The sequence below is a fragment of the Vigna unguiculata genome, chromosome 11, assembly GCF_037176805.1.
Source record: "Vigna unguiculata cultivar grain cowpea cultivar isolate G323 ecotype 2 chromosome 11, ASM3717680v1, whole genome shotgun sequence".
Lineage (NCBI taxonomy): Eukaryota > Viridiplantae > Streptophyta > Magnoliopsida > Fabales > Fabaceae > Vigna > Vigna unguiculata.
In genome coordinates, this window is record NC_140802.1 from 44,038,325 (window position 1) to 44,063,046 (window position 24,722).

At 34.5% G+C, this 24,722-nt stretch overlaps 5 protein-coding genes and 1 non-coding gene across 10 annotated transcripts; 2 read left to right on the forward strand and 4 right to left on the reverse strand.

Annotated features, from left to right (window-relative positions):
• The first annotated feature begins 325 nt into the window (after positions 1-325).
• On the forward strand, positions 326-3,251 carry LOC114169772 (BTB/POZ domain-containing protein At3g50780-like). Its single transcript, XM_028055070.2, has 2 exons — positions 326-1,697; positions 2,760-3,251. The coding sequence occupies exons 1-2, from the start codon at positions 459-461 to the stop codon at positions 3,042-3,044; spliced, it is 1,524 nt and encodes a 507-aa protein (XP_027910871.1). The 5' UTR covers positions 326-458; the 3' UTR covers positions 3,045-3,251.
• Positions 3,252-6,981: 3,730 nt separating this feature from the next.
• Positions 6,982-9,948, reverse strand: LOC114169529 (uncharacterized protein At1g01500-like). 4 transcript variants are annotated; one of them, XM_028054727.2, is made up of 3 exons: positions 9,620-9,948; positions 7,902-8,743; positions 6,982-7,447 (listed from the first exon to the last, which is right to left on the reverse strand). In XM_028054727.2, exons 2-3 carry the CDS (start codon positions 8,598-8,600, stop codon positions 7,217-7,219), a joined length of 930 nt encoding a protein of 309 aa, XP_027910528.1. In that variant the 5' UTR covers positions 8,601-8,743; positions 9,620-9,948; the 3' UTR covers positions 6,982-7,216. The 4 variants fall into 4 exon arrangements, with proteins under 4 accessions (XP_027910528.1, XP_027910524.1, XP_027910525.1 ...); XM_028054723.2 differs by having other exon boundaries at positions 9,560-9,947; XM_028054724.2 differs by lacking the exon at positions 9,620-9,948 and adding an exon at positions 9,118-9,538.
• Positions 9,949-12,520: 2,572 nt separating this feature from the next.
• LOC114169572 (envelope glycoprotein) lies at positions 12,521-15,247 on the reverse strand. Of its 2 annotated transcripts, none has more exons than XM_028054796.2 (3): positions 15,071-15,247; positions 14,868-14,986; positions 12,521-13,003 (listed from the first exon to the last, which is right to left on the reverse strand). In XM_028054796.2, the coding sequence occupies exons 1-3, from the start codon at positions 15,193-15,195 to the stop codon at positions 12,984-12,986; spliced, it is 264 nt and encodes an 87-aa protein (XP_027910597.1). In that variant the 5' UTR covers positions 15,196-15,247; the 3' UTR covers positions 12,521-12,983. The 2 variants fall into 2 exon arrangements, with proteins under 2 accessions (XP_027910597.1, XP_027910596.1); XM_028054795.2 differs by lacking the exon at positions 12,521-13,003 and adding an exon at positions 13,541-13,840.
• Positions 15,248-15,368: 121 nt separating this feature from the next.
• LOC114169571 (phenylalanyl-tRNA synthetase, putative / phenylalanine-tRNA ligase) lies at positions 15,369-20,477 on the forward strand. Its single transcript, XM_028054794.2, has 17 exons — positions 15,369-15,689; positions 15,770-15,862; positions 16,173-16,229; positions 16,754-16,809; positions 16,925-17,017; positions 17,129-17,219; positions 17,726-17,763; positions 17,868-17,906; positions 18,562-18,638; positions 18,722-18,806; positions 18,905-19,001; positions 19,233-19,329; positions 19,453-19,524; positions 19,637-19,703; positions 19,790-19,915; positions 20,079-20,133; positions 20,234-20,477. The coding sequence occupies exons 1-17, from the start codon at positions 15,420-15,422 to the stop codon at positions 20,285-20,287; spliced, it is 1,467 nt and encodes a 488-aa protein (XP_027910595.1). The 5' UTR covers positions 15,369-15,419; the 3' UTR covers positions 20,288-20,477.
• A 207-nt stretch (positions 20,478-20,684) lies between these two features.
• On the reverse strand, positions 20,685-23,842 carry EMB2219 (Mitochondrial transcription termination factor family protein). The gene is made up of 6 exons (XM_028053447.2): positions 23,042-23,842; positions 22,365-22,773; positions 21,931-22,146; positions 21,601-21,708; positions 21,183-21,457; positions 20,685-21,087 (listed from the first exon to the last, which is right to left on the reverse strand). The coding sequence occupies exons 1-6, from the start codon at positions 23,710-23,712 to the stop codon at positions 20,892-20,894; spliced, it is 1,875 nt and encodes a 624-aa protein (XP_027909248.1). The 5' UTR covers positions 23,713-23,842; the 3' UTR covers positions 20,685-20,891.
• Positions 23,843-23,925: 83 nt separating this feature from the next.
• On the reverse strand, positions 23,926-23,997 carry TRNAQ-CUG (transfer RNA glutamine (anticodon CUG)). Its single transcript has one exon. It is a non-coding gene; the product is annotated as a tRNA-Gln (tRNA).
• Between the last annotated feature and the right edge of the window lie 725 nt (positions 23,998-24,722).

Genomic DNA, 24,722 nt, shown 5'->3' on the forward strand with positions numbered 1-24,722 from the left:
TTTTGATAAAAGAATTCGGTAGGTGCTCCTTGACAGGTCTTTCTTTTATTAGTAATAATAATAAAAATTAATATTTATAATTTCTGCATACTTACAATTTTATCATTTACCTATTCATTTATTGAGTTTTAGAAATTACATGTAGTATTTTTGGACTATAATAAAAATTTACTAAATTCATCCGGTTGTTATTAAAAACAAAACAAAAAGAAAAGTAAAACACACCCATCTTCTCTTAATAAAGAAAAGAGAAAGAAAATATATGCCATTTTAAAGAAAATGATAAAAAATCGGTCACCAGAGAAAGAAAATGATAAAAAAAAGGGAGAGAAAGGGTTTTCACCTCCGTCCCCACTCTACAGAACAATCCTGATCCATTACCACTTTCCTTTTCCATCAATACACTAAAAAAAAAAATCTAAAAACTCATTTCCTCCATTTCTTTCTAATCCATTCCGATGATTCCCAGCGCCGGAATTCCTAAAAAGCGGCAACGAACCGCCGCCCGCCGTTCCTCCTCCACTGTGGGCACCATCTCCTCCGTCTCAGACGTAACCCTAACCGAAATCTCCCAACAACACCACCGTCCCTCTTCCATGGCGGATGACCGTCCTTCGCCCATGACCGACGACCGTTCCTCTTCTTCCACAGATGAAGCTCTCCATTTCAACGACGCTGTCACTGCTGACGTCGTCCTCCGCCTCTTCATGGACTCTCCTTCTCCACTTCAGTCCTCCCCCACCGCCACAGCCACCGCCGATTCTGTTTCCAAGTCCGACTTCCACGTCTATCTCCACTCCGACATCCTCCGCCGCTCCAAATATTTCTCCGCTCTCCTGTCCGACCGGTGGATTGGCAACGTCCAAGCGTCGGATCACGCAACCTCAGGCGACGGCGACCGCGACCGCTTCCTCCTCAACCTCGGTGTTCCGCCCGCTACCGGCTCGATCCAGTCTCATCTCACCGTTCTGGAGCTTCTCTACACTAACGACTTCGCCGCGGTGGTGGATAGCGCTTCAATGGCGCTAGATCTGTTGCCGGTGGCGCTGGAGCTTCTGTTCGAGGAGTGTGTGCGTTGGTGCGTGGATTTTCTGGAGGCGGTGCCGTGGACGGAGGAGGAAGAGAAGCGAGTGGTGAGATTAATCCCGTTCCTGAGCGAGGAAGAGTCGAGGGAGCTCGTGGCTAGGGTTTCTCCGTCGAGAGAGGATTCTTGCGAGGCGATGCTGGAGGGTCTGGTTTCGTCGGCGATGAACAGTTACGGCAACACGGCGTTCGTGAAGGCATTTGTAGGGAAGATACTGAGGGATTTGTCGTCGAGGGAGACGGCGAAGAGAGTGTTGGAGAAGGCATTCGCTAGAAGCTTGAAGACGGTGAAGGAGTCGTTGGAGGATTATTCGAGTCCGGTGTTCAGAGGAGATCACAACGAGACGGAGGCCATTCAGAAGTTGAATCTGCATAAGGCTTCGACGAATGGGAAGCATCTTCTGTGGCTTGTGGAGAGGATGATTGAGCTTAGGGTTGCGGATGTCGCTGTGAGGGAATGGAGCGAGCAAGCGTTATTCACCGCTGATTTGCAAAGGGCGTTTCGTGATGATGCTTGGAGGAACATTGTGCCTGGCCTTCCTGCTGTTATTCTTAGATGTACCTGCAGGCTCGCCAATGCTGTCTCTGCTGGCACTATTCTCGCTTCTAGACAGGTAATGTTTAATGTTCACTTTCCTTTGTTCATTCATGAGTTTTTTATTCTTTGATTATGCTGTTTACTCAAACATACTCTAGCCTTTGGTGAATAATTGTTGGTATTGTTGTGTTTAGAATCCGATCCAAACATGTTGTTTGCAGAAATAAGGGCAATTCAACCTTATTCCTCAACTTTTGTTATTTTCAAATTGTTATGTTTTGCTGTTTATTTTTTGTTGAAACTTAAAGGTTTAGTTCATGAGTTGAGGAGAATGTGGAATTGGGGACATTGTGCTATGTTTGTATCTGGTATGTGGAATTCATTTACTGTGCTCCCTTCCAACATCATATTTGATTCTAAGTTCTGCATATCTGGGTAGAAAATGCTGGTTATAGAATTTATTTTTTATAATTGGAAAAAAGGTATTGTATTGAGGGCCCCCAAAATGTGCAGCTGCTTAGTTGCTATGAAGCATTCAGCACCTCTTGAGGGTTGAAGCATTTGATCATTTTACTTGGTAATTGCAATGCCATAGGGGTAAAAATAGATTGAATGGTAATAATAAGTTGTTCACTTTTGGCATGTTAGACTGACGTTTTAAATGTACCATGTTCAGCTCTAATTTTTATTATAAACATTTTGCTTGAGCAGGTAACTTAGCCAATTAATGCAAAATAGTCAAATATTCACTGTTTTATTCCTCTCTTTTTAATGCACTCTGGCACGTTTCACCTGAAGGCTTTAAAATTATCCGTGTATTTCTTTACGTATTTTGGGTGGTGTTTTTCATCAAAATTAGAGTTTTACCATGATCATTGATGTAAACCTTAAATTTGAGCCTTTATTGAAAGTACTCAAGAAACTGTAATCAAGTTTGTCCAAATTACGGAGCATCCTATGCCTTTGTTATATTAAATAGAAGATTTCACTTGCTATAATAATGATGTTTCCTTTCCATTTAAGATTGATTTTAATCACATTGCATATCTTCTCTACAGATATTATTGTTTAATTTGTCAATATTAGATGTTCTAATTCGATTTCTCCATATTGACGCTTACTTTTTCGGTATCTTCAGGTGAGAAGGAAGCTGGTGGAGGATTGGCTACCCGTTTTAGTTGTATGCAAAGATAATGTTTCGCCAATTTCACCGAGCAACAAATCGTTGTATCTGGAACTGGAAGAAACATTCTTACGTATCATCTCCACATTGCCCATGTCAGATGCTCAAGAATTGCTGCAGCGGTGCCTCAGCTTTTCAACCCGAAATGTTGAAGATTGTCCTCATTTGGTCACTGCATTCAACACCTGGTTCCGCCGTGCAGCCCGACCTCCCAAACCAGATTCTCTGTTTGATCAATGAGTTTTTGCTTCGCATGTTGTCAAATATTGTGTATAAATGTAAATACTATGTTCAGAAACATAACTTTAACATCAACATTGTACATATAAATCCAAAGTTAAACTGTTTTGTCTTCTAGGACAAACCACAGCCCCATTACATATACCATGTCCTGATGCTAGTCACTAATGGCTTTCTTGGAAAACATGAGTTTGGTTCAAGAGTCCATTGAAGATGTGCGTTTTATTCATGAAACTTATGACGTAAACTCAACCGGGACTAACGTGTAAGTTGTTGTTTGAAGCAGCATATTTAGCATGATTTCTAACAGTTTAAGACTACCTGAATAGTTTTTACTTGAAAAATGGTAGCAAGACGTCTACTAGACAATATCTTGTTAGAATTTGACAACTGTGTGAATTTAACTTTCTATTTAATTATGATTTTTCCATTTTAAATAAATTTTAAGTAATATAAGAGAACATGTATTAGAAAAGGGTATATTAGAGTATAAGTAACATTCCTCTTTTTACAGGGACCCCTTTATATTAGAGGTTAACGAAATTGGTAACTTAGTTTCACGTTTGACAAAACAGAGGCTTTTACATAGGAGTTAAATTTTGTGTCATGAGATTAGATGTTTTAACAAGTTCAAAGGTTAATTCGAGAGTTTATCCATCAAAATTACCAGAAGTTGAATATCTCGTCACATCAAAATTTCAAGTATTTAATCATTTGAATTTAAGTAATAGAAATGATGTGCCAGATTAGTTTATTGGATTTGTCGTATTTCATTTATAAATTAATTAAAGATCGTTAATGAATTCAGTTTAGGGCACATTATATACTTTAAATTGATATTTTTTTTAGTTTAGTTGATATGATACTTTCAACTATAATGGTAAAAAGATTTAACATAAAAGATCTTAAAGATACTTCGACATAGAGAAAAAAATTAAGTAGATGTTATGTTAGTGACCCTTTTAATCGAGAATGATATCATCAACTTAGTAATCTCTATTAATCATTTATTAATTTATTGGACCATCCATTGTTATCTAATTCCACGCATAACATATATATGCCTTTATACGAAGGAGAGTGTGTTCAGTATGCCAAAATTTTTATAGTTGTATATAAAATTTTGAGATGTCAAATATATAAAATATATTAAAGTTTAAAAAAATTATATATTAATTTATATAAATCTAAATAAATTTTGGGAGGTCATGATTCTTTTTTGTTATTATTAAAGTTCGATATCGGATGTTTTAAAATTTAATAAAATCTATAAATAAGACCAATTTATAATATAAATGTGAATACAAATTTTATTTTACAAATTAATTTGTAAGGTTGAGTCATACTTAAAATTTACTTAACAATTGTAGTAGAAACTCTAACTTAACATATAAGAAAGTATGTCAAAAGAAAATGTTTAAGAGATGCATAATGATGATGATAATGCTGAAATTAGAGAGAGATTAGTATAAATAAACCAATCTTACAAAGTTAAAGTGGATTTAAAGTTTAATTTTTAAAAATTATAATAAAAAGGTCTAACTTAACTTAGGAAGAAATATGCCAAAAGGAAGTGTCTAAGAGATACGTAATGGTGATTATGAAATTAGAGAGATTTGTATAAATTAAAGTATAGAGGGCATCTTGAGGAACTTTGAATTAGTTTGGATCTTAAAGCTTTTTTTTTTTTTTTTTTCTATAAAAAAAGTAGATGTGAAGCTATTGCAGTGGAAGACTCAAAAGCTGCAGCATTAACCTCGTTATTGGATTGCAAGATTATTTTTTCTACCTATTTGGGAATTCCTATAAAGACAAGTCCTGAAAATCGGATTCAATTAAAGGAGTCCTATTATAAGGAAAGTTTGAAAAGAAATTAAGTCTTCGGAAATATAAGTAGTTATCCTTAACGGGTAGAGTTGTTTTATCAACTCTATCTTCACCTCTTTACTTATTTTGTTCCTATCAGTTTATAAGATTCCAAGTGGAATAGCTAAGAGGATTTAAAGCATTAAAACTAGATTCTAATCGGGAGACAGAGGAGAAGAGAGGAAGATGACATGCATGAGTTGGAAGGATATTTGTTGTCTAAGGAACTATGGGAATTGAGGGTGGAGGATATTAAAATATTGAACCATGCACTCAATATTCGTTCATCTAGAATAATAAGTTTCGAAGTTAAGACGAGTCAAAGAAATAAAATCTATTTGGATCTTAAAATTGAACTTGATACCAACTTAGAATAAAAAACCTTATACACTATGTTCATGTGTGAAGATTTATTATTAAAAGAAAATAAGAAAACATGAGTTGAGATAACAAACATGTTTATTTTCTAGTATCAGTGAGCGAAAGGAAGGAATTGCTAAGATTAATTAATTTTTTCATTTCTTCACATACAATGATTTGAGAGTAATTAATGGTAAAATACAATTATACTCTCAATTCATTTTTACTTTCACAACAATAATTAATATCCAAATTTCTAAACTGTGTATCAAAAATAAATTTAATATGTAAGTATATTGTATTTTATTATTTTTTATTAATTTATTTTCTAATTTATTCATTTAAATATCTTTTATAAAATAAATCTAACTCATCTAAATATAATTTTAGATTACTTTTAATTTCAGGATAATTTGATAATCTTTTCTTTTTAAATTAAATATAACTTTTAATTTATCACGTCAATTAATTCGTTTACATACTTTCATAAACTTTACCTTTAAATTCATTCATTTTCACTCTCATATTCCTTCAAAATAACAACACAAACTTTACCATTTAATCCATTTAAATCCATCATTTTTCCCCTACCAAATCAATCCTCACAAATAAACAAATCCGTGTTTCCTTAAAAAGATTTTGACTGTTAAGAAAGATTAAGAAACATCATTTGAATATGATAAAAGTGTTCACTTGTTGGTATTTAAAAATGAGAGAGAAAGAAAAGTATCGAGGGATTGTCTTGTTAGACAATAAGTTTGTTGAACCATTGTTATTTTCCTAAATATTTGCCGCTCTTCTATGTGCATAAAGATTTCTAATTTAAGTTATAAACATCAGAAATTAGGATTAATTATCATTAATAGTAGTAAATACTATGAATTATTTAAGGATATAAATAAAGAAGTGAAGGGAACAACTAGAAAAAGTCTTATTTTGTAATATATCTGATCATCCTATCTCTCTTTATATGAGCTGATTTGAGATGATTAATGATAAAATGTCATTATATTAAACTTATTTATGTTTTTCATTCATGTGCGTATATGTTTCTTATTTAATTTAAAATTACAATTACTTGTATTAAACTATATTCTTCTTGATTAATCTTTTTAGCTTTTGCAAGTATATTTTAACGTTCACGGTTAAGCCATTGGACCATTTGAAATGCAGGGAACGATGTTGTCAAATTCCAGATGCAGGTTTACATACACAGACAACAGCTGTGAAGTTTAGCATAAACCTTATGCAGTAATTTAACATATGTATTTGGAAAGGGATCATATGTTTATGTTACTGCATTCATGGTTTCTATTCCATTTGTAATAGGTCAATTTTGATACAACTTGAACTTTTTTTAATGAATGTCTTCAATTTGCTTCACACAAAATAGGAGATAAGGTTGAATGTTTGATCTGCATAGCCAATCAACATGCATGCCTACTGCTTGAAGATTGGTCACTATTATGCGTCAACCTCAAGCACCTACACAACCTCATAAATTGCAAGGTACACAATTAATTTGGACCAGAAAGAAGGAAGGTCAGAATAATTCCATGAACAAACTTTGCACTACCTGCTATATCATTATAAGATCAATTTATCATTACTTTGTGGAAGGAGGATTATTACTGTCATTAGGAAAATCAAAACTAAACTAATTCTCCCCTAAGTCAAATAATGTTATCACCACCTTCATAGATAGATACAATAATGGAAAACTTTACTTTATGTCATATAACTCGCACAAAATGGCACTAAAAAAATGAACTATTTTACATACAGCAACTCCAAAGAAAAAAAAACTCCACTCAGTTGGACAAGATATTTAGCCTCTTGCCTCTGGATCAAGAGGGATATGGACAAAAATAAGGTTAGGTGTCTTTGGATTAAGAGGGAGATGGACAAAAAGCAGAGAACTTTTAAGCTTAAAAATAAAACAGCAATTAGAACAACCGTCTTCTAAAGTGGCTAGTGGTGCCTTGGTAGGTTTTAACAAGCAGGCCAACTCCAATGCCAATGCCAAGACAAACACTGAGTCCAATACCAACACCAACCCTAACACCAGCATTGAACCATGAAAGCTCTCCATCTTCACCATCACCATATGTTGTTGTTCTTGAGTACAGGCTGCTATAATCTTCATCTTCGTATTTGTCGCAAAGGTAATCTGGAGCCTGCATGATTGGCATGTAAAAGTATTAAGAAAGATGGTTTTTGATTTGTGAAAAACAAAAATGGAACTTCTTCAAATTGCAATTGGTTTGGTTATCAAATTTCCATATATTCTCGGGAGAAAATTCAACACTTATTATGTAATGCTGATTAGGTAATAGCATTTGTTTCAGCGGGGACCAAACTTAAACGAAGAACTAGACATGAATTGTGTCCTTTTCTTGACAGCTAGCCATAAAAAAACAACACATAAGAGAACAAAATAGTTTTAGGAAGCAAAGTAATACGATGAAAGCAGATCAAAGGTTGTTTTCAGGTTCTGAAGTCCATCAGATACAAATGTTTATGTGTTAAACCATCCCACTTTCAAATGTTTATGTTTATATGCATGGACGAGTTAACATGGCTGATGAAATGACACAGAAAAGGATGAAAATATAAATAAATACAACTTACCTCAAAAACAAGTGCTGAAGAAGGATGCTTTCCATTTTCACTGGCCTCATGCTCTGGAATTACATCCAACATCCCCTTCTTTGCATGCTTTTTCTGAGAAAGCTGCAAGGATTTTGTTAAGATAATTGGAGTACCCAAGAAGGAGCCTGTGATGTAGACCTCAATTGATGGGAGAGTTGAGTCTGGTGATGGCAACTGTTTCCCCTTAAAGAAGCTGGTGCCTGGAACTATGTATGACTCACAGTTCATGCTCCACCTATGTCCATTATAACTTGATTCCCTAACAACACCATTGGTATTCCACAATTCCAAGACACCAGAAAGCAGCAGAACATCTCTATCAAACACTTCAAACTTCACACTCCCACTCATCCTTATGCTATCGGTGCTTACAAAAGTCACTTCTTCAGATTTTCTATCGACCCTGTCTCTTTTGAGAAGTGTTGACATGCCATCAGAATATATGCTAGTTCGAACACCATTAACTTCAAGAAGAGTGTTGGGATTCAAAGGAACATGGTTCAATGTAAGAAACCCAGGAGTGGAATCATCAACCTCACACTTGCACACTCTTACATAGAATACCTTTATGTCCAGCCAAGGTAATGACCCCTTCAAGGAGGGTTGATAAGAGTGCCTCGCAATAGAGTATCCATCCTCAGTTGATCCATTTCCGTTAGCCATAGAAGAATTCTCCATAGCCAGACAGTCTAATTCTCCTCCTCAATCAGATTCTTACATTCCCATTGGAACAATAACTTGTGTCAACACTAATCCACAGGAAGCACAGACGCCAGCAGCAAGAAGTGAATTCAGTTCAGTTTCATTCACAGAAGAAAAATCTGGACATAGGAGGACAAAAAAGACAACCATTTATACATCAGCATGACAAAGGGAAAGGGGATTAAATCTAAAAACAAAGAACGTACCAACCCCCATTAACCTTATGCGACATCTAGATTTGTAAATGAAACAAAGCAAAAGAAATAATAAACTGATAATAAAGTATAAAAGCAAACTAATACTAAAATGAAACAAGCATGGCTCCACTTAACACAAGACGCAGAACCCAGTTGAGAGATAAAGAAGATGACAGCAACCCACACCAAATCAGATAAGATAACCGCAAAAAGAAATGGATTGAGAAACCGATATAGTAGATGAATCGAAGAAACAAAGAACAATAAAATGAATGGTAAAGGTTCAAGGTCCGAACCTGAAGAAAGAATAAACAAAAAAAGAGGATAAGAGGGAGTGAAGGAGATAAATCAATAAACTCCTCGAATATGTACAAATTCGGTGGCTAAATCAGCAGAAAACAGTGTCTCTTTCTATAATCCCGTTGATACCCATTTTTATCGAACAGTGAATTATACCACAACGAAGACAATCCACCAATTTGCCGGAGTAAAACGAGAAATTGAAAGTGTTTAACCACACACGTACAGTGAAACAAAGAGGAAGAAACGGATCACACACAAAAATCCCAAAAGGAAATTAATCTCCTTTCTGTAGAATTAGACAGAATAGCCGGCAAAAGACGACAGAGAAACACGACAAAAGCATCCCTAGCAGGAACCACGCATTGGTGCGAATACATCACCAAAACCGGAAACGCATTATTTAACACCCAACTAACCACATCACAACGCACTCACCAAAGGAAAAAGAAAGGAATTGGTAATGGAGCAAAGGAAAGAAAGCTTTTTGGCTCACACCCAGAATCGGTGGCGGAGGATCTATCCGAGGAAGGAGATCAGACCCAAGTCCTCAAAACAAAGATTCTTCTTTGTTTGGTTGAACATGACAGGATGAATCCAGATTATAGGGAAATATGGGAAGAATCCAGATTTCATAATTTTTTTTTTTTTGGTATTTGGAAGTGATGGATATAAAATAAAAATTGTTATTTTAATGGAGGAAGTGGGGTCCTTGGGTATCTGATATTCTCAAGATCTTATCCACGGAAAATACATACATAGACACAGGGAGAGGAAGAAGAGAGAATGTATTGTATGAAGTTTTAAGGGTTGGTGTGTGGGTGAATTGAAAAAGACGTGAATTCTGATCTGTTTGTGTTTCTCAAACCTCTCGTCCTAATCGCTGTTCAGAGATGGATTTGGATGGATACCTTGCAAAGTTAGAATTGCTAACTAAACAAACACGCTTTCCGTTTGTTTTTAATTTTCATTAAACAGGTCAAACTTCGTCTAAATAAGCTTATTACAGGTGTCTAATTTACCCTTCATTGTCATAAATAAATAAATAAATAAATTATTTACATTTTAAAAACAATTACCAATAAATTAATCGTCATTAATAAATAAAAAACAATTACAATCTAAACTTCCAAAAGGAAATAAAGCAGGTAGAAGTTAGCCGTTTTATACGAAAATAAAGTTGAGGCGATTTTCGTTCGCTAGAGTGTGAATTATATCACGAATGATTAGTCATTTGTTTGACGACATAAAGAAAATGAAAAAGTTGAAATTAAAGATGTTTTTGTTTTAAAAGTCATTTGTTCTAATCAAATACAAATTATTGCTATTCGTGTCTTTCTTTTTGCTTTATTTTATTTTTCCTTTTCACTGTAAGAGACAAAAGTGTATCATAATCTACTACTGTACATAAACTTTAATCCATTGTCCAAGGGTAAAATAAGTTTTGATTTTAACCTTATTTACTCAATATTTGATAAATGTATTAATTTAGTTTTCATGATCACTCTCAGTTTTGTTATTAAATATAAGTATTTTAAGATGATTATATGTAAATAATATTAACTTAAGAGTTAAATTCCTATGATTAAAAAACATATTTATTAAATATTTAGTATTAAAATACTAGAAAAAAATTAAAAATACTACTTTTAACCTAATAATTTGAATTTTTTTAAAACGGACTTAGGTTTGTGCGTATCTTTTTTCTGGTCTTCGTTATGTTTTTTTTTTTTTTTTTTTATCGTTTTGGTTTCGTTTTAGACAACTACATAATAAAACTCGTGGAGAAGACCAATCTTTCTCCGTGCGTTGTTTAACAAACATCTAATAAAAGAAACACTTTCGTTACCCTACATCTGTTTTGAGGCGGACGTGAACAAAATGGTAAACTAACACTCACTCATACTAATAGTTAAAAATAAATTAAATTGCACCATTTGTTAGAAAGAAATAACAATATTTATATTATTATCTTATTCATATTTAATTAGCATAATGAAGAAACGTAAAAAAAAAAACCTCTTAAATTATTAAGAGTTAAGGGTAATATATATTTAAATATTTGTATTTTAAAAATATCTGAATTTAATTATTTGATCAATTATGTGATGGTAAAAAGATATTACTAAATGTTAACTTTATAAATAATAATAACTAATATCGGATATTTAGTTAAATAGTTCATTCTATAATTTTTATTATAAAAAATGTCACTAAATATTAAATTTAGAAATAAACGGACTAAAATTTAATATTTTTAAACGTTAAAAAGACTAAACTCATCGATAAAAAAAACTATTATAAAAATGGTACAATAAATTAGAACATACATTTCCCAGTTATCAATAATATTTTAGATTATACATCTGAAAAAGTGGTTAATGCTTAGAAACACAAATTCATATAGAATGTTGGCTTACCATGGATTGAAATCAACTCATGAGTTCAATTTTTGATGAATCGAAAATTTTGTCATTACTATAGATGTGTAAGTTGACTTATTAACAAATATTTGACTTTTATAATTTATTTTATATATTTATTATAAAAATAAAAATAAAATATTAAAATATCAACACGTATAATTTGATAAACAAATAAATCAAATATTTAAATTATTCAAATATCATTAAACAACATTCTAATATTTAAAAGTATTAAATTATAAACCTATATAATTATAAATAATAAATAATTATAATAAAAAAATTGTAAAAAATTAATAATATTGTTGTTTATAGATTCTAGGTGAATTCACCTTCAATCCAAAATTTATTTAACTTGTAGATCAAGACTGGTTTAGTTTAATCCAATTTTAAGAAAAAAATATGTTTCTCAACTCAATCCAGCCTGAACATCTAGTTAACCAGGATTAATCAGAGTGGAAACCCATCATCTCTTGAATGACACCCGAGATAGTAGGAATGTTGTACTTCATTCTAATGCGGCCCACATGCCTTTCTTGAATTTCCATTTTCCACTAATCCCTCATTAGAAAGTTCAATTCTGGAAAATTGAACTACTCATTTCCCCAAAATTCCATTAAATTTGTCTTTTTAGAATAAATGTTTCTAGTACCTGTCATATTTGCTTTTAATCTCTTGACAAAATATCTCATTTTAAACCTCCTTCATTTATGAAAAGAAGTGTCTATAATATCTTGTAAATGAGAAGTCAAATGGGAACTAGTCTCTGACCTAACTGAAATACCAAGAGAAATTAATCAGCCAACCAAACCTTTTGCTAAAAGCCTCATCCCACCCAAACCAGCACAACACTAAGTGCAATTGGGAAAGTTCGACCCTACCATCTTTAAAATAACACCTCCCCATCCTGTAAGCCCATTCCCATACCCTGGATAAAAAGTTGAAAAAGAAAGGGGGAGGATAAAAGCATGGCTCACATAAAAGTCTAGCAGAATGCTAAATACTATACTAACGAAAAAATAAATTCAGCTAAAAGTGCCCTAAATTTTTGGCCGACCATACATGTGTAATGAAAAAAATCTTCGAAAACAAATATCAAATTTTAAAAAAGTTACAGACATTGCTTTCTGGACCAACGGAACTGGTAAAGTAGCTGGGCATTTTATGAAGCATAACTCGAATGGGAGGTGAAAGATCATTCAGCAAAACTTGGAATCGTTACCTTATATCACAATCTGAAGGAAATTGATAGGAGGTTAAAATTAGTAATAGAACAGTATTGTTTTTCAAACTGGATTTTGATGCTCCAAGGTAGTATGACGGGACTCCAATTCATGTGACAGCCATAAAGGAATTAGACCAGGAGTATGATGTGAGGCAACATTAAGTCTATGGCAACCCAACTAGAATTTGATATGATGGAATCCTTTAGTCTGTCACCGAGGAACTGCAAAGTCTAGGACAAATCAACGAAAAATATGGATTACAATCAGCAGGAGGGAGTAAAATCTAGGGAATTAAGTTTGAAGGAACTTTCATTTTTCTTCCCAGTAGACAAGACGAAGAAAGAAGTTTCAACATGAAAGAATAAGGACGGAAATATCTAACTCGAGAGAAAATGACCATAATAATCTATTATATCCTCGGTCAAAAATCTAACAGCACAAACCATTGCTCTTCTTGACATCATCAACTTCAAAATTTAAATTTAATGTTACAACTATAATGAAATCACGAGATATTTTTGTTATTCACGTATAAGCAGTCCCAGATTAATTTCTGACAATTTTCTGTTCTCAAACTAGTTTCACTTCTCACTGAGGGCTAAATTGGTAGTTAAATAAAATGCCATTATAGCATTAAAGTGGGATCTGTAAAGAGGGAAAATAATTGGACAGGTCATGGCACTTTAACTAGGAACCAACATAAAATAGATTAAATGACTAAATACACTATTTGATCCCTAAAAGATATATATGCAACTGAAACAACATTTTGACATCCTGAAAAAAGCTTGCATCATCATATTGTTAATCCTTCCAAAACCATTTAAGAAAATTCAGGAAAGAGTAATTATAAGCATGTTGGCCATCTATTTTCAGGCAATGACGAAGCTCAACTATAAAATCTGCATTAGGAGAGAATTACAATACAATTGACAAAAAAATTAAATGTTTGAAGTTCTTTTCCCATCCTATGGTGAGACAGAGAGAAAACTTATGATTTTCTCTTTTTCATTTTTTCTTTCATCTTGAATGGATCCAGCTGACCTGTCACAATGTTTTTTCAAGTCCTAATGCAACAAAGTAAAAGAAGTTGTCAGGATGTGCATAAAGAAGACAAAGGTAATTACCACACTAGGTACCCATCTCATAGTGATACTACCACTAAAGAGGTATTTCGTATGTTCTTATTTTTACACCAGCATGTCAAATCATCTAGAATCCTGTACCCTCACATTTATAATGTCAATAAAGGAAACGTAGGATATTCTGATAGCTAAGAACTCCTTCTTGATATGTTACCATAAATGTTTTATAGCAAGGATGGTACTCTATAATTTCAAAGACACTCACATTGTTTTGGAATGCCAAGTTACCAAGAACCCATATACTCACCGCGCGTCAGCTCACCAAAATTGAACCCGTACCACAATCAACTTCATATTTATGAATATGTAAATGGGACTAGTTTTCTGGAGAAATACTATTTGGAAATTAATAATATTACCCTGAACAATTGATTATAATTATCCAGCACGGCAGAACAGTAGCAATCCCTCATTTTCAAAACACTATCACACCGTCAACAATCATCAGGATTACAAAATTGTGATATTGTGATATTTCATTCCGTTTCTCGAAAATTGTGATATTTTCACACCAACTTTCTCTTATTCAACGTCTGATACGCAAAGTGATGAATCGATGGAATCTGAAATCCCATGACCATGCCTCGTTCCATACTTCTAAATTATAATCAAAGGCAGAGCTTGAAATAGAGGTGTGAAACGGGAACGGTGATTCCAAAGTCCATGCAATGAGATTTAATTTCATTTTTCCACACATATTCCTTTGTTTTTAAGACTTACAATTATCACTTTCAACAAAATTCTTCTTCACAAATTGCGATTATATTCTGAACCTGTACAAAACATAATCTAATGGACGCGTACTAGAACATAATTATCACCCGAAAACATCGCTGTTAGCTACAAGCATAATCCAAAACAGATAATACAAAACCTATTGTATCATTATCGAGTCAATTACGAGTAATAGAAGGCGTAGTGCACTTAAGAAGAAGCATAGAAGTAGTACCTCGAGAAAGCAAGCTCCAGCAGGAGGAATCGAAGGCGATATTGGACGTGAGCCTAGCGTTCGCGATAGCACTGTGAAGAGGCATCAACGACTCAACGCTTCTCACAACCGACAAAACCCTATCAAACGCGAAATTCATCCACAATGTCAAGCGCAAAAGGCAATGCAGGTCAATAAGAATAATTGAATGAAGCGTGCTGTACCTTGAAGCTCGAGGGATGCGTGTTACGGAAGACGAAGAGAACACAAACGGCGTCGTTGAGCTCTGGACGAAGCTTCTGGAACGATTAGCGAAGGATCTTGACGCGACCCTCACCGCGGAAGCCATTATGTTAGAACCCCGCGTAACCGGAAGTTGTACTAAAACCCTACACTACTATCACTTACTCTGTCTTGTTTTTTTTCATTGTTATTGGGCCGGCCCAACACAAGTTATGCGGCCCAACACGAGTTACGCGGCCCAATACAAGCGCCGTACCAAACCTATCTCCCTTATTCCGAGGTTGTTTCTGAACGCAGTTGTGTGGTGTGCGGCGAAGCAAGAGTGTGAGAATGGCGGAAGAAGCAGTTCTGGGGTACCTAGAGAAGAACGAGGAAATTACAGACTCGGGTGAGTTCGCAGCTGAACGCGGCATTGACCATAACGAGATAGTGAACGTGATTAAGAGCCTGCACGGTTTCAGATACGTGGATGCGCAAGACATTAAGAGAGAGGCTTGGGTGCTAACTGATGAGGGTAAAACCTATGCTACCGTGGGATCACCGGAAGTTCAACTCTTTCTGGCCATTCCGCCGGAGGGTATCTCTAAAGAAGACCTTCAGGTTATTTATATGTCTGTTCACTCTCCTTTCTGTAAATTTATAGGTTTTGTTAATCGATTTTTTTCTTTTGCTGGTTGTAGAAAAAGTTGGATCCTTCGCTCTTCAAGATAGCTTGTGCCCAGGCTGCAAAGAACAAATGGGTGGATATGGGAAAACAATTGATTTCTAGAAAGGTACGTTGGGTCTCTTTTTTAAGACATTAACATTTTTGTAAGCAAAATTGGGTTTTACGTACTTCATTTGGACTAGGTTATTAGATAGATGGAATGAGTCTCTCTTTATTGTGTGAGTACATTTGCTATAGGTTGCAGAGTGTGTGTGTGTGTGCGCGCTTATTTTCATTATTTCTGTTCTGCAATTCTAGTTTTAGAATTTCTATACTTCGTTTTTTGTGCATTTGCCTGTAGTAGAAATATAGCACTTTTTGTGGGGATGACTTCATGATTTACTGAGTATTTTAGAGAAATCTGTTTCTTGCCGCAGGTTCAACATGTGGATGACAAGGTCAAAGATCTTCTTATCCAAATACAACAAGGGCGGGTATGTGTACTAATATGAATCTGTTTTACTGTAAACTTTTTAATTACTTTCATAGGAAGAAATTTGAAGAACTTAGATCTTTTCTGGGTGGAGAGAGGGTTGTCTCTAAGTTCTATTCATTAAGGAATTGTAGGAACTTTCATGAAATTGAGGAGGTGAAATGTTGTGATGTTCGAGATATGTTAAATCATTAATTGGGTAGACGACAAGGGAAATGTCTTTTGTTGGTATCCACCATTTTATAAATGAAGTTCTTTTGGCTATATGCACTCAAGGTAGGACTTCGGTGTGGATTAATACTTTGGGGGAAATGGCAAGGTTTTACAGAGCAGCATACTCAACTCAACATATGAGACTGTTACAGGAAGTGGAAAGGGGGGATTTATTTTGAACGATTATTGTTGTTGAAATTCTTTGCTTCCTCCTTTTAGAGTTTTTAAGAGAATCTTATAGTTTTCTTCAGCAGTTTTCCGTGTGAAATTGTCATGTCTGATTAGAAATTTGACCATATGTTGCAAATGCAGAACATTGGTTCAGATGAGATCAAAGCACTCAAAGCAAGAAAGCTCATTGTCCCACAGTAATAATACTTTTTCTTGGTTGTGTTCAAGAGTCCTTTAGATATACTGAATGTGCTGTAAAAGATTTAAATATTCTTTCATTATTAAAGTTCTTCTTGGTGTCTTGTGATCTAGAACGTGGAAGGGTTACTCCTTGAAAAAAGGTCCAAATTATGCGCCCAAAAGAAAGAAGGTCGTCACTGACCTGACTCGTGATAATTTTCAGAGGTATTTTTTTTCTTAAACTACTTATAACCTCCGCCTTCATTATTTTCAGAGATCTACTTTGTGCAAGACATTATTTGCATATCTTATGAACTGAATTTTTTTTTTTGTTAGTGGTGAGTGGAAGGAACTCGAGTTTAAGGAGTACAATTATAGTGCTAAAGGTCAGCCTCTTGAGGGTGGCAATCTTCACCCATTGCTGAAGGCAAGGAGATATACCCTGTTCTCATTTCTTTCCCCAACTTTATTTGAAATTTGGATTGAACTAATATTTAAATTGTAAATGTTATAGAAATTTTGCTCACACGAAAAATATTTATATTCTGCAAAACAAACAAGAATATAGTGTATTTTTACATATTTAAATTTTCAATTTGACACTCACAAATTTTAACTTATTTATTTTATAATGGAGGCGATCTCTTCCTGTGTTGGGTTATTTACCTGTCCCTGGCCCCAAAAATTGAGGATGATTGTGCTTGGCTATTATTTTGGCACCGTAAAACTTTGGCAAATCTGTATGATGCAGACAGACAATTTCGTTATGTCATTTCAGCTTTTTATAGAGCACAATGACAATGGTTAATCTATTTAGTGGGTCTCACCTAGAGGGAGAAGACTTTTGTTATTAATAATGGCGGTTCTATGCCCAAAAAAAAAAACTTTTCACAATATTTAATGTGTTTAATACTTTTGATTCTCTGTTTTCAGGTACGATCTCAGTTGAAACAAATTTTCCTCTGCATGGGGTGAGTTCTATCATTGTTATTTAGAAGTACGATGTTTTTTGTGGTAAATATTCAGTTCAAATTAAAAGTTCAACAGTTTTTAATCTTAATTTTTCGTACTTCAGGTTTGAGGAGATGCCAACAAATAATTTTGTTGAGAGCAGGTAATTGTTGTTTCAAAAAATTTATATCAAGCTCCTTGTATCTGTCATCAAGTTTTCTATGTACCCTTTCAACTAAAACAAAATATGTGGTTTTAACTGAGGTTCTCTAGCAAGCAGGTGAAACAAATGTTCAAAGTGTTTGCAGGCAGGTGCCTTTTTAGCAAATCTTCAGTATAACTGAGAATCAGAGAAATGTCCTAGACTTTGGATATTGCAACCGTTAAGATTTTAATTCAGAAACCAAAATTTCCCCCTTCCAAAAATGAGAGAAAAATGTAGCTTTGATTTTATTTTTTTGGAGTATTCAAAGATGATATTATCTTCTGTAAACTGTTTTATTGGACCTTTGAATGACATCAAAGTAACTAGTGGAGCTATTTTTCTTTTGTTATGATAGAGAAATGACTTGGAGACCTGGAGAAGAAACTCTTGTTCTATATGGTGAACAATGCATTACAACATCATGAAAGAAGTTTCATTTAAAAAATATATATTTTCTAAATCTAGATTCATATTGTTAATCTGCGCCCCCTTGATTCTTGCTTATATGTGTTATGTAGATAATGGACTTTATCATAAAGTATTAAATCTAACAGGTTATAACGTTATAAGTTTGCTCTCATCATAAGTTTTATATCTGAATGAAAATCTGCAGCTTCTGGAACTTTGATGCCCTGTTCCAGCCCCAACAACACCCTGCTCGTGATTCACATGATACGTTCTTTTTGGAAAGTTAGTAAAACCTTTCTTGTTTTCATCATGCTAATATCGTCTCATCTGTTTCTATTCTGAGAACCTGAAACACATATCTGCAGCTCCTTCAACAACAAAGGAATTGCCAGACGATTATGTTCTGAGAGTGAAGCAAGTTCATGAAGCTGGTGGTTATGGGTCTAGAGGGTATGACTTTGACCGAACTCAGCACTTATAGCATTGGCTATTTACTATCAATAGAGGGATATGCTTTCTGTAAAACCTTGTAATTTCTTTCTTGGTAGATATGCATATGACTGGAAGAGAGAGGAAGCAAATAAAAACCTCCTGCGAACCCATACAACTGCTGTTTCCTCCAGGATGCTTTACCAACTAGCACAGGTACCCGTCTGAATTTGCTGGTGTCATGTGCTTCTGGGTACATATTATTACATGGTGTTTAGTGCAGTTCAGGCCTCCTACTATTCTTCCTGATGATTTTAGATGAAATTTCTTAATAATGTCAACATATTTGTTTCAGCTGAACTAAGTTATGACACGTACTAAGTTTCTAGCTCTAAATTGTAGCTTGCATGATTCCTTAGTTTGCTCTGCATTTTGATATCTATGCAGAAACCATTTGCTCCAAAAAAATATTTCTCTATCGATCGTGTATTCAGAAATGAAGCAGTTGATCGGACACATCTTGCGGAGTTCCACCAAATAGAAGGTGCTACCCAGTTACTGGCACTTTGATTTTAACTCTTTGGAAATTGTTCATGTCACAAACGAAATGAGATCGCCTTTGATGGTCCTATTTTTATGCATGTCACATTTTTATGTTTTAATTCAGGTCTTGTATGTGATCGGGGACTCACTCTGTCCGACTTAATAGGAGTCCTGCATGATTTTTTCTCACGCTTAGGTAATGTTCTCCTCTACTGAAAAAAGATTCAGATGTTGAGTGTAACTGCCAATGTTAATGAACGAGTGAAGGCTTTAGTAGTAAGTACGATTATTCTTGTTATTGAGCTTAGGCATGACCAAGCTGAAGTTCAAACCAGCTTACAATCCATACACTGAACCTAGCATGGAGATCTTTAGGTGAGCCTTTCTGTAATGATTACTTGGCATGTCCTTGTCTGATTTTGGATTCCTGAGATAACTTATTGATCAAGTACTTTTAACAGTTATCATGAAGGTTTTAAAAAATGGGTAGAGGTGGGAAACTCCGGCATGTTCAGGCCTGAAATGTTGCAGCCGATGGGACTTCCTGAAGATGTTCAAGTTATTGCGTGGGGGCTTTCCCTTGAAAGGTGAGAAGAGCCATACAACACTATAACCATTACCGAGAATAAAAAAAAATTAATTTCTGAAATTTAAATTTTTCATTATAATATTACTTCACAAAATTACAAATGACAGAGCTTAAAAAATGTAGTGCGACATGTTGATTTAAATTGTTTTACCTGGAAACAGGCCAACGATGATACTATACGGGATCGATAACATCAGAGATCTCTTCGGACACAAGGTATTTTTAGGGGATAAATGCAATCTGGTTATTTCTGTCTATGTAGTTTAAATTAAATATTTTTTAAACGTAGATAGTGATTTTTTTTTTGTTTTCGCAGGTGGATCTTGGGCTCATAAAGAAAAATCCTATATGTCGTCTTGGAATTGATTAAAGTGATTCATGTGTATCTCTTGTATTTCTTATGAGTTATAAATTACAGTTTATTTTTCCTCTTAGATTAAACACTACCTGTAGATTATTAGTTCAATTTTGTATGAAGAATTTTGATACGGGAGAAAGTTCGGCTTTTGTGTTTATTTTTTCTCGTGTTCTGAAAAATAATTGACGGAAAAGTTACTAAATTTCAGTTTCTTGTAGTTGTGATTTTACGATAAAGTTATTACATTGCAAGGACAAAAGGTGTCTCTGCAAGAGGTTTGCTTGTGTTTATTTTCCAATGGACATATCGTTGAATAAAAGTTGTTTTTTTACGAGTAAATTTTCAATAAATATTAGTTTCTTTGGAACACGTCGTAAAGGATAAGAACCTGAAATTATGTAGAATAAAATTGGAAATAGAATGAATTTAATAATTTTTCAGTCATTTTTTGTGTAAAAGCATATACGATATACCTCAAACCATCCTAATTATTAACATTTTTCTGCGCTCAAAGTCTAAACAGTTATCATGTCATAAGTTAAGAGATAGTTACTATACAGCTTTAATTTCCAAAATTCAACAACCATTCTATTTTCTGCAGAGTCATCAATTTTTTTTATGCCTGGGGTGTAGAAATATCTTCGGTAACAGCAGATTCAAATTTTCTGCGCTTTCCAATTAAGTCCTTGACCATTTTGTGGAATTCTTCATCAGTGCACGCCAACATATATCTCAGCTTAATATTAATATGGTTCTCCACTAGAACCTTGTGCCTTGGGATGATTCGACCCTCGAGAGAATAACTGAAAAACCTGACAATGGCAAGGGCGACAAAAAAAAAAGAGTAAGAATCAAACACGATATTTTCAAATAATCTACTTTAGGTTAAAATATAATCATGCGATACCTTGGAAACTCAATGACATCTTCCAAAGGCCTGATCATGGATTTTCGCAAATAAATATACTTGGGACGAAGGACATCTGGATTGTATCTTAGCAGCAACGGGAAATCAGTAATCATCTCACCCAATTGCCGAAGACGTATGCCAAGAGATAAAAAATATTTTACATTCACATCAAGCTTATGTACTATATTGCATCCCAAGAGCTCAGGTCCAAGAGCCACAACCTTGCCAATATCTTTCTCCGTGACTCCAGCTTTGGTCATCAAGAATATGACCTATACAATATTCACATTTCAGCAACAGATTCAATTAATGCTTCTAGATGAACCAAACATTTCAATATGGTGATTAACTTATTATGTCCATGCAGCAATGTCTTTTCCATGAAGGAACATGGTTGCAGAAGAAAAGAACACACCACTGGTCTAATTTTCTTGTAGAGGCTGTAAGTGAGTAGAGGTGGAAACTTCACAAGCATGTTGCCAATCCCTTCATTGTGAACCCCTATGTCCTCAAAAAATTTTACCTAGACAGTAAAATAACAAATGTCTCGTTATCTTCAAGAAACAACACAAAAATCATTGGAAACTTTATTTTTTAATCTACTATACTTCTAATGTGTAAGAGAATACAATAACAACAAGATCTCGTGAGCTGAAGGAGTGAAAATAATGACAACAAAAACTAATCCTAGGTATAAAGTAGCACTACTAAAATCACAGAAACAAATAAAAGAGTGTTTGCATACCTTTGGCACAATAGTCTTCTCCAAGTCAGCACAAAAGACCATTGGTTTAATGATAAGCATCCTCTTCATGCCATCTCGAGTGATCCCATAATAATACAGATACTTTACAAGAGGCTTCCAATGTTCCTCAATACTGCACGCCATTAATTGTGGCCTAAATGCAAGCAATTTGCCAACATCCTCAAGTTGAAGCCCAAATTCTTTTAAGTAATTAACCTGAAAATACATTAGCAGCTTCCCACTTTATGTATATCTATATATCAAACAACCATCATCTTGCACATCAAAGTAAAATTTATACATAAAACTTTAAACTTCCTTTGTGTTTGATTTGGATAATACTAAAACTAAAATTAACAAAGCATGAAAGAAGACAGTGAGGATGCATTGCAAGACAGCTTTATTACTTTACAGTATGCTAAAATCTAATGTACCTTTTCATTCATTTCTTCCAGAGAATAGTAACCAAGCACTCTAGGAAAATCAAAAACCATTGTCCCAAAATCCTTCTCATTTAAACCCATATCTAGGAAGAAATGTGTACGAGTCTTCACTTCTTCTAAGCTGTAAGACAATAACTGAGGACAACGACTAATGACATAACCCATCCACTCCCTCCTTACTCCATTGGACTCCAAATACTGAACAATCTCATCCAGCTCCTCATGTCTGCGTTGCAAAATATCATCTCCAGCCTTCAACATTACAACACCAAGAAACTCACCTTTCACACGTACCGATTTCAACCACATGACAAAACTTCTTATGGACTCAGGTTTTCCTCTTGACTTCAAAATGATCTTCGCTATCCGGGGATACGACAGTGCATTGTGCTTCAACCATCTGCACAATCAACAAACAAGCATTTGAATTTGAAATCTCACACTGAAAACACTCGTAAGAAAAAACTAATAAGGATGATCATCCACAAGGTTTTAAAAAACAATCCTTGCCAGCAAGTTAGCATCAAGGATTTTTGTAGTAACTACAATCGTATCACCATTGCAATTGCAGCCACATTGGCCATCGGGACAGCATTGTCACCCCATTTAGTTTCACACAGACAACAGAACAAACAGCTTACCAACAACTTGTCAACCTCGGTCCTTACCTAATAAGTGGCACAACTTTAGACTCATCAATAACAGTTTTGGCGCGTAAATTGAAGGAGGAGTTTGAAAACCCAGGCAATCTTTTCAAGTTAGCAGCTTCAATCATGATGTGATCCAGAAAGCCGGATAACCTGCCAGTCAAATTGGTAGTGTAGGTGATTCCAAACTTTCCCTTCCGCATGGCTTCTTTGAAAACCTCTTCAGTGACCTTTCTTCGAATCTCGAGAGCGCGCAAAATCATCTCCTCCTCCTCCTCTTCCTTCTCATGTTTATCATCAGGGTCAGCACCTGATTGAAAGAGGGTGCGGATAGGGGGCAGAGAAGAACCCACATCGGGGTCGCTGGGAGATTGAGCGTAGATGGAACCGGGAAACTGAGGGGTCCTTTTTCTGACGAGGGAAAGCTCCAAAACCTTCACTTTCTCATCGTGGGGCATTGGGTCTAGAAGCTCGCTTGGTTTGGGAATGGAAGTGGAAATGGGTACCCCATCTTTGAGAGCGAGATGCTGAAGGAGATAGGCGGTGGATTTGGAATTGTGCTTCCGGAGAATGGAGTGATGCTCCTTTGGGTTTTGGCAATTGAAAATGGTGCATGTTGTTGTTGTTGGGTTGTGCAGTGGAAACGAGGAGCAGGGAAAGTAGGGGTTGTATTTTTGAGAAGAAACAAACATCTATTGTTTTTTCTTCTTATACGCTCGATCCAGCACGAAAGAACTCAACGTGAAGATGGAGGTGCAATCAACAATGGATAAGAGGTAACAGATATCACTCTACTTTGGTTACAAGCACTGCTTAATGAAGGACACTGACTGAGCTTTTTGTCAAAAAATATCCCTTTTTTTTAAGAACATCGTTCTGTTTCAAAAAAAAAAAGATAGATAAAAAGGTCCCACCGAGATTTGAACTCGGGTTACTGGATTCAGAGTCCAATGTCCTAACCACTAGACCATGGGACCTCGCTGATAACTTGTATTATTCATTTTTATTTATAAACTATATATAGGTTTTAAGCTTAAAGCGAGATTTAACTCTTCACTCTTTATTAATGTACTAATTTTAGTTTTTTTTTTTAATTTAAGTTTTTATTTACATTTTTTATTCTGTCAAAAAATATTTAAACATAAATGTTACTCCGAGTATAAATTTTATTCAATATAAATAAAAGAGGTTAATAATAAAAAATAAATGATTGAATATGTATTTTCTTTCTCTTAACACTCTAAAAATTAAAATTAGTTATTTTTAAAATTTTATCCAATTTAATCTACAAATTTTAAAAATATTATTATTTAACACATTCTTTAACTAGGTTTAAAATAATGAGATCCTATTATTATTATTATTATTTTAATAATAAACTGCTTATATATAAATAGAAATTTCATAAAAGGATTTCATTATTTAGAAAACATTATCTCTCTAAAATTTCGTCCTCTAAATTTTCTCTGACTTATCTCTAAAATATCTTACCATTCTCTCATCCTTTTTTCAAATCAGAGACCGCCAGAGTGATCACTACGGCGAGATCTCCAAGTTTGTCCGATAAGAACCTTGAATTGAGTAAGTTATAATTCTGTTCTTTTCTCGGTCTTTTCTTGAAAACCTTGCATGTGTTGTAATCTGTATCGCATGTGAGGTTTGCGTATCTTGTAAGAATTCTTTATGAGTATCGGCAATGGAA